The 8655-nt window shown below is 52.4% G+C and overlaps 1 protein-coding gene across 2 annotated transcripts in view; it reads right to left on the reverse strand.

Annotated features, from left to right (window-relative positions):
* Positions 1-7876, reverse strand: part of ATP6V0A2 (ATPase H+ transporting V0 subunit a2) — a 15537-nt gene extending 7661 nt beyond the window's left edge. For both annotated transcript variants that reach the window (XM_023528167.1, XM_023528166.1), the window contains exons 1-8: positions 7706-7876; positions 7407-7543; positions 6956-7143; positions 6764-6854; positions 5421-5539; positions 4611-4821; positions 2476-2595; positions 1067-1186 (exon numbers count right to left, since the gene is read on the reverse strand). In XM_023528167.1, the coding sequence (XP_023383935.1) occupies positions 1067-1186; positions 2476-2595; positions 4611-4821; positions 5421-5539; positions 6764-6854; positions 6956-7143; positions 7407-7543; positions 7706-7826 (1107 nt within the window). In that variant the 5' untranslated portion in view covers positions 7827-7876. The remainder of the gene's footprint in view (positions 1-1066; positions 1187-2475; positions 2596-4610; positions 4822-5420; positions 5540-6763; positions 6855-6955; positions 7144-7406; positions 7544-7705) is intronic.
* Positions 7877-8655: the final 779 nt, after the last annotated feature.

Here is an 8655-nt window from a genome sequence, read left to right on the forward strand (position 1 = left end):
GCTACGGAAGAAGGCGCGTGCTTCACAGATGAGCGCGTCCTAAACACGACTCAACACGGGGAAGTTGCGAAAGGGGGTCCCGGGAGGGACAAGGCCACACGACCATTCTAAAATGCTGATCGTGAGCAACTGTGTTTGGTCCTCGTTGGAAAGCCAAGATGGTTTCTGAGAAAACGGCGCTGACTGGCATGGCGGACGTGCTGTCGTGGGCCCAGGACTGTGCCTCCCGCCGCTGCGGGCTCTGCTTCTCCCCGTCTAACCCTGCACCCCGAGCCACAGCTGTTATGGGCTGAACTGTGCTCCCCCAAGTTTGTACGTTGAAGCCCCAACCCCCAGCGTGGCCGTGTTTGGAGATTAAATGCACCGCAGTAACCCTGATTAGTAACATTATATAAATTTCAGGTGTGCACCATTGTAACTGCACATCTGTGTACGCCAGGGCGTGCTCACTACCTATGTAGAGGCGGACGTGAACGAAACCAACTCCGTCTCTGTGTCTCAGATTTAAGTTCCACGCTGTGACCAACCTCGCTGTCCTAAGCAAGCCTATCGGAACTTTCTAGCTGACGATTACCCGTGCTCCCCAAAATGCCACCATAAGTATTTTCGTCTGTAACAGACAGACAGGCACGAGGATGGAGGTGAAGATCAGACGGGTGACAGTGCTGACTACAAGCGATCACCCGCCACAAGGCCGCCGGGGGGTACGACCCCCAGCGTGGACTGCATTCTTTGTCCCTTTGTCTTGTCAATCATTAGTACCCGAGTGATGCTACAAAAAAAGTCCCGTAACGGGTCTGTTGGCGGAGAGTCGTCTGCGCAGAACCGGGGGGTCATCTGTCTGCTCCGACCCAGTCTTCCCGAGTAAACTGCGCCATGACAAACCCCGCTACGGCCTACAGAGGTGCCTGCTTTGTCTTTTGGTCTGAAGACACCTTCCCCTTGCGGTGGCCTCTGGGCCTTGGCCCACCCCAATTCTTTGTTTTTCCCTAAGATTATCATCATTCTTATCTCTCTGAAGCCTGGGTCACTTGTCTAATTTGTCAGCAGTAAGTGGAGACATTACCTCTTCACACCTGGCTTCTCTGCAGCCGTCGTCCATCTGGTTACCCCCCTCTTCGATGTCGTGGCTGCCCAGCAAGGACATTTCTTCCTCGCTGTCTCTCCTCACGAGCGTGTAGCCACTCTGACGAGAGCCGAAACAGTGCAGTCAGCGCCTTGAACGTGAAGGTTGTCACAGAACCAAAGCTACCCCTGCATTTCTCGTCACGACTCTACTCTTCAGGAATAAAAAAGTTCTTTTAAAAAAAATGAGTCCTTCGTACGCATCGAGGTGACCGTCACTAAAGGGAAACAAGAAGACGACGGCAAGTATCGGGGTGCAGAGACCGGAGCACTGAGCACTGTTGGTGCAAACGAAACGCTGGTGCGGAAGAGTCCGGCAGCTCCCCCCAAAAACTGAACGCAGAATTACTACACAATCCGGCGAGCCCATCCCGGGGACACGCCCGAACGGACGGAAAGGCCTCAAACTGATAGTTACGTGCCCACATTCACGGCAGTGTCATGCACAGTCACCAAAGGCGGAAACAACCCAGTGTCCACGCCGGGGCGAAGCGGTAAGCGAGACGAGGTGCATCTGTGCAACAGAGCATCAGCCTTAAAAAAGGAGGTGCCAACACACGCTGCAGCCCGCATGAACCCGGAGGACGTGACGCCGAGGGAGACGCCAGTCACGGAAGGACACATGGCGTGTGAATCCACTTCCGTGAGGGACCCGGAGCCGTCACATTCATAAGTCCATAGAGACAGAATGGCGGTCACCAGGGGCTGGGACGGGGGGTGGGGAGTGAGTGCTTCCCGGGGACGGTTTTAGCTGGGGAAGGTCAATGCTGTGGAGCTGGACGGAGGTGACAGTTGTGCAACAATGTGAACGCACTTAAAACCACTCAGCTGGGCACTTAAAAATGGTAAAAGTGGGTAATTCATGTTACAGATTTTTACCGCAAGAAAAAAAATTAAAATGACAAACTAGACACACAAATGAACAGTCTAAAAAGAAATTTAACAAAATGGCAACACAGGGTTAGAACAGTGGTAGAACTTAAAGGCACTATTTTCTAGGTTTTCCACATTTTCTATAATTTAGTTCTATAATTTAAACTTACAAACTTTAAAGAAACGAAATCGAGAAGCAAGAATAAGAAAAACGCTCCAACTGTGACAAGCCACAGTGAAGGGTTTAGGTCGAACTCCTAAAGGCTGGTCCGTGACAGCAGGCCCTGCCCCCCCCACCCCTCTCCCCCCACCACCCCGCCCCACCCCGCGAGCCCGGGGCTCCCCACGGTTAGGTCCTAAAGAGAAGGCACCTCGGCTTCGACCGAGACAGGCTCTGAAAGGCGCCTCCTTTACCAAACCTGGCCCGACTGCGAGCAGACCTTGCTCGCCACTCACAGGCGCACCCCGCTCACTCACCCGGCTGACCCCTAAGCAGCTGCGCCCGTTGTGCAGCCACAGCAAAAAGAGGGGCCTCCCCAGGAAGAGCACGGGCACGGACAGCGCGGTGACCGCCAGCAGCAGCCTCTGGACGTGCTCCTGTAGGGGAAGAAGGGGGCAGCCGATGAGGACGGAAAGGCTCGTCACTGTCGTCCGCCCGCTTCATTAAATTAGCGAAAATCAAGTGCAATGTCCCTGTAATTATTAACGAGGAACATAAAGGAAACGCAAACCAAATTTATTTGCCGGTGGACCTTTCCCTTTCTCTTCCTGCACTCGTAGCTGAATTCCAGGACTGACGACTGACACCAGCGAGAGTGGCAAGGTATCGCTTTGCTTAGGTCAGGAAGAAATCTGTCTCGAGAGTCAAACTCTAGCGGATAATTTTCTGAAAAGGCTGTAACTGGGAAAATACAAACACGAGCTATACACTTTTTTATATTCTGGATTCTGTTGTTTTATTTTTAAATTATAAGGACTATTTGAGGAACGCGAGCATGTAGCAAGTGCATTTACCTCTATGTATGAATACTGAAATAGCATTCAGAACACAACTAAAAACATTTTCTTAAAAAGAAAGGAGTTTTGCAGTCACTTAAAAATAAATCAGGGGCAGCAGATCTGTGCCTACACAGCCGCTGCAGTTCGCACGGTCTTAACAGGTCTGGAGGTGGTTACTGACCTGTCCACCGCTCATCCCTCTCAGTGGCCCTCCTCACATTAAACACAGGTCCCCAGAGCCGTGTGCACCACTCACGGCCAGTATCAGATAGTAATATCTGGGTTTTGGGTCTCAGACCACACCACCACCACGATTCACCCCTGAAAGGCTGAGAGGAGTGGGGGCCGCGGGCACAGCCACAGCAGAGGTCACAGGCTGTGCACTCAGGCAGATGAGGCTGACATCTGGGACCCGCTGGCAGCTAAGCAACCTGGCCACCGGAATGACACCACCTCCCTCGGGGGCTGGTGTGACAATTAAGAAAGTGTGATGACGGAAAGCACGTTTCTGGCATGCAGCAGGTGCTTAATAAAGGTGGGTCCCGTCACTGATCTTTCTGGCCACAGCGCCTGTGCCCCTCCACGCTCCCTGTCGTGTTTACTAATCTGTGCCATTCGTCGTTCTACGAAGGTTCAATAAAATAATGATGAAATATAGTTTTTAAAAATCCTGAACAGGAAAAACGTAAAAAAAGAGGAAAATACTCTAAGCTCAAGCAGGATACACACATGCAGCTCACAGACAAAGCCGCAGCGAGGTAAGCTGGGCTCGGAACCTGACTTAAAGCTTCTGGCAGTCGGTGGAAGGCGAGAAACAAACCCAAACGTCCCATCCGCACGGTCAACAAGATTTACAAACAGAAACGCAAATGCAGCTCAGGAGGACAGCCTGTGACAGCGACAGAGGATCCCCCAGGTCCCACAGACGCTGCGGTGTGACCCGCGATGCCTTCCTTCACCGCCAGCCTGCAGGCAGGGCGCTGTGACACTCAGCATGACGACAGCACGTGCTAACACGTACCGAGCGTCTGGTAGGTGCCGGGTACTTTCTAACTCTACGCTACGAATTGGGCCCTACTTTGATTCCCATTTTACCGATGAGGAAACTGAGGCACAGAGAAGTCAAGGAATATGCTCCAAGTTCCGCTTGGAGGAAGTGTCAGAGCTGGGATGGCAGGCAGGGCAGTCAGCCCTCAGAGGCCACACTCTCGGCCACTGGGCCACATGGCAGATGCAGTGGCATCACACAGACGTGCTATTATAGAAGAGCCACCTAGGGAGAGGGCAGGTGTGCTACAGTGCAGGTGTTGGTTCTGTGATGACCTGGAAAGACAGGAGGACTAGGAAGCCCTCAGGAACCTTCCAGGAACACACTGCCTTCCCACCAGTCTTCACAGGCACTGAGTGGCAGCGGGTCTGCGTTACGTCGCCTGACCAGAGTCCCCAGGACAGCAGCCGGAGCAGGACGGCGCCCCCCCGTGATGACAGAGAAACAGGAGGCGCCGGGTGCCCGGAAGGCCAGGAGAAACGCACCTCGGTCGCTCTACTGTCGAAACAGAAGCTCTCGGGAGGACTGCCGGGGACGCCTGGCGGCAGGAACAGAGGCTGCTTACCTGCCCCACGTACAGACCACTCGTTTCACTGGCCGGAAATAAGAACATGTTGATAAACTCGATCAGGATGCTGGGAGCGGCTCTGGAGGTCTTCGCGGAGTACACCAGCCACTTGTAGACGATCATAAATATCAGGTATCCGAACATGCAGAGCATGAACAGGAGTTCTGGGATGGAGACCAAGTAAATGTTGAACTTCTTCCTGAAATGCCTAGAAGAAAAAGTAACCGATCAACCCACAAACAAGGCTGGACTAAGATGCAAAGTGAATTCTTTGTGCAAAGCCTATCGGCGTAACATCGTTCATCTCGCGATTCACACTAGGGATTCGGACACATCTGTGAGAAGTGGGAGGGCCGTAGAAACGGCTTGCATTTCACCGCCAGATCCAGTTCAAGAAAAGAGATACACTTTAATACACTAGCTCTAATAAACAAACAGGAAATTCTCTAATTTATTTTAAAAAAAGAGTATGACAAAAATCACTCTGGCGATGAACACGAATTTCCACGTTGCCCGTCTCCCTCACTTGAATGTGAGTGAGGGCAAAACCTCTTCCCTGTCCTCCTCACTGCCCGAGCCCCAGTGCTGAAAACAGTGCCTGGCACATACTACGTGCTCGATAAATAGTTGCTGAGCGAATGGATCCATGAAACTGCCAAAAGCCTGTGTCGTCAAAGCAGCATCACATCAGAGAACACGCCACCATGTCGGCTGCCTCTCGCCTATACGGTCTACCATCGAGGAGCAAAGTTTAAGAAATATCAAACTTGGCTGAGAAATATTGCTTTAAAAAAAAGCTGTACTTACAAGTGGTTAAATATTCCCAGAACGACTCCAAAAGTCATGTGAATAATTCCTAAAATCACAGACATTTTCATTTTGAAAGAGTTTAGAAAAGTGAGGCGATTGGTGGCCAAGTTCCAAATCTAAAGACAAAACAAAAACAAGAAATCTTTAACTTCTTCAGCTGCCTCTGGAGAAAGTCCCCATCTGACCTCAAGAAGCGGCTGTAAATTTAAAAAGAAAGCAGGGTGCAGATTTCCTTCTCGACGCTTCTACCTGTCAACTACTATTCTTAAACCAGGGCCACGACTGTCACAAAACCACCCCATCTCTAATATAAAGTTCCAAGAATACCAACGAGACAGCATAGTGTTTGGGGATACACACCCAGGAAGGGATACTAAAAAGAAAAGCAAGAGGAATTGTCACACAGCACTCAGGAGAGCGGGAAGTCCCTCTGGGGACAGCTGCAAGGGGAGCTGGCAGGTCCCGGAGCCTCCAACCCTGGGTGGGGACATACGAGAGCGCGTGCGTTATCACTTCATGTACACGTTTCACACACTCTCTTGTAAGCACATTTTATAGTCAAGTTTAGCTGGAGCACAGCAAGGGGCCCATGGGTGCTGGGTGCGGAGGACCAAGCCCAGAGCCGGCCCCACGGGCCCAGGCCGAACTCCGGGGCTGCCCCGACCCCAAGCCCGCTCCAGTCTCCGTTCACTGTTTCTCTTCGTCTTTGAAAAAACAATTCCTACAGTTCCCCTTCAGGGGGATTAAGAAAAAGGAACTGGAGTTACTAGGACAGAAAGACTCTGGAAGTGAGAACAGGATTTTAGAATGAGGAATCTGGGGCTGGGAACTGGGTAAAGAGAGTCCAGTCAACTTACTGATTTAGACACACAGCGGCCACCGCAGGAAAGTGAGTGAAGAGAGGGGCAGGGGGAGAAAGCAAGCAAAAAATGCAGAAAAATGGACACCGGCCCAGGGTAAAACACACAAAAATGTACAGCGTGAAACTCTTATCTTTGAATGTTAAGTTAAAATTAAAAGGCTGAGTGCAGAACTATCTTTCGAGTGAAACGGGGAGAATGGGAACACGCGTTTACTTATGAATCATGAAGGAACCGTAAGAGACACGAGTCACCACACCGGGGCTCCGGGGTCGGGAGAGGCCGGGCGAGTGAACGAGGACAGGGTGCGAGGAGACTGAGGACCCAGAGCTTTCGTGCGGAGACAGTGCACGCACGGACCTGCTTCCGCACGGCACGGACAGATCGCCCATTCGTAGATGACATGCAAGCACGTGACCGTTAAAACCGGGCAGCGCCCCAGAGGAGCCCCAGACGGTGGCAGGGAGAACGCGCACTCACGGGGTCGATGCCGAGAGGGTAAGGGCCTCGGAACACGCCGGGCACGCTCGGGTCCAGCTGCAAGACCCTGCTGTGTCTGACGACGCTGTCACTGCAACAGGGAGCAGAGCGGGAGGGCTCACTGTGAGGGAGAGGGAGGGGTCTTGGAAAAACACTTTTCCTGCCTTAAAACATCGGGAGCGGGACACTTACTTCCAAAGCACCATCTTCTGGTGCTCCGCCGGGGAGTGACTGGAGCTGTACATGGCGGACACGTTCCACCCCGAGCCGAAAAGGTTGACGGACTTTGAGAAGCAGTCGTTGTAGATGAGGCCCGTGTACACCGAGAACAGCCCCATCAGCAGGAGGATGTACCGGCCGTTGAAAAACATCCGCATGATCTGTGGAGAGCGGTGTGGCCAGAACAGGGTTACGGGCTGACGCGGGCACGTTCTCGCCCGCTCCCATCAGGGCCAGTGTGACGGGTGTCCCTGTCACAGAGATGACACACACCCCCACCCACCCCCCACGTCTCAGTCAAGTGGGTTACGGTTATGGCCAAACACTAACGATTGTGAAACGCCTCTTTTTCAGTCAAACGGGAGATAATCACTACTGATGCGGCCCAACCAGTTAAGACGAACTGGACCATTTGTATTTTCACCTCTTGAGACTGACTGAGCCTGGGATGGTTTTCATTCAACACCAACAGGAGGGCAAACAAGAACATCACGAAGCCATGTCCAAAGTCCCCGAACATCACGGCGAACAGGAAGGGGAAGGTGATGATGGTGAAGAGAGCTGCAGCGAAGGCAGAGCGCGCCCGTTAACCCAGACTCCCCACGGCGAGCGGACGGGCTGCGACGCTGCGCCCCGACGAGGCGACGAGGCGACGAGGCAGCCGCAGCGAGCCCGTCTCCCCAGCCTCTCCGCGCCCTCGACCCGCACATTCGGGCTTCCCACCTGGGTTCACTTCCCTGTAGCTGCCGACTCCGTAGGCGTCCACGATGTTCTGGAACCCCTCGGTGAATTTGTTGGTGCGGATGAGAGTCGGGGGCGTCTCTTTCGTTGGGATGATGTTCATAAACGAGGGGATTGTGGCGCCGCTCTCTCTCTTTCATATAAAAGAGGGAGAAAAATGACTGCCCTGGAGCTCTCTCAACAAATACCGGTGGCCTGCCACCGCCCGTGTGTGGCTAGGAGGGGAAGCGCTGGCCACCGCCCAGGAGGGTCAAGTGCAGCAGGAACTGGGGAGGCGTGGGGGGCTGCGGTCCTGCGCAGGGAGGGCGTGGCGAGGCTCGGCGGGAGACATGAACGAGGAGCTAGGAATGGCAGGTGCATGTGGACGCAGGCGGTCCCAGGAGCACCAACATGAAACCGAAATTTAGTATTTTCTCTCTTAAAAGTGTTCAAGAGGAAATAAAGATAAAACTGTTCAAGAGGAAATTAGAGACAGCTCCAATATTACCTAATAAAACCACAAAACCGGTAAGAGTAAACCAAAATTCAACACTTCAGATTACAAATCTTCTAAAATACGTTATATTCAATTGTAATGAAAAAAGAAAATCCTTTGTAAATAAGTAAAATAAAAAAGGTTATTACCAGAACAGTAGATTTTCTAGTCAAATTATATTTCTTAAAACGCACACAAATAAGGGGATTCTGGGAAAGTCCCCAGCGATGGCATAGGTTTGATCTCCCCTGAACCCCCTCAAGGGCAACTAGATAGCAAAACCAAAAGCCACGGGCGACATTTATAACAGAACTACGCCCCCATAGACCACAGAGCAGCAAGGTGTGGGACGAAGCACTGCATGCTACAAGACCTGCACGTAGATAACCGCCTCTGGACCAGACGAAGTGAAGCGAGCACCGGGGCATCTGAGAGATCTGCGGGGAAAGACCCCACG

This window comes from Pteropus vampyrus, unplaced genomic scaffold (assembly GCF_000151845.1).
Source record: "Pteropus vampyrus isolate Shadow unplaced genomic scaffold, Pvam_2.0 Scaffold23, whole genome shotgun sequence".
Lineage (NCBI taxonomy): Eukaryota > Metazoa > Chordata > Mammalia > Chiroptera > Pteropodidae > Pteropus > Pteropus vampyrus.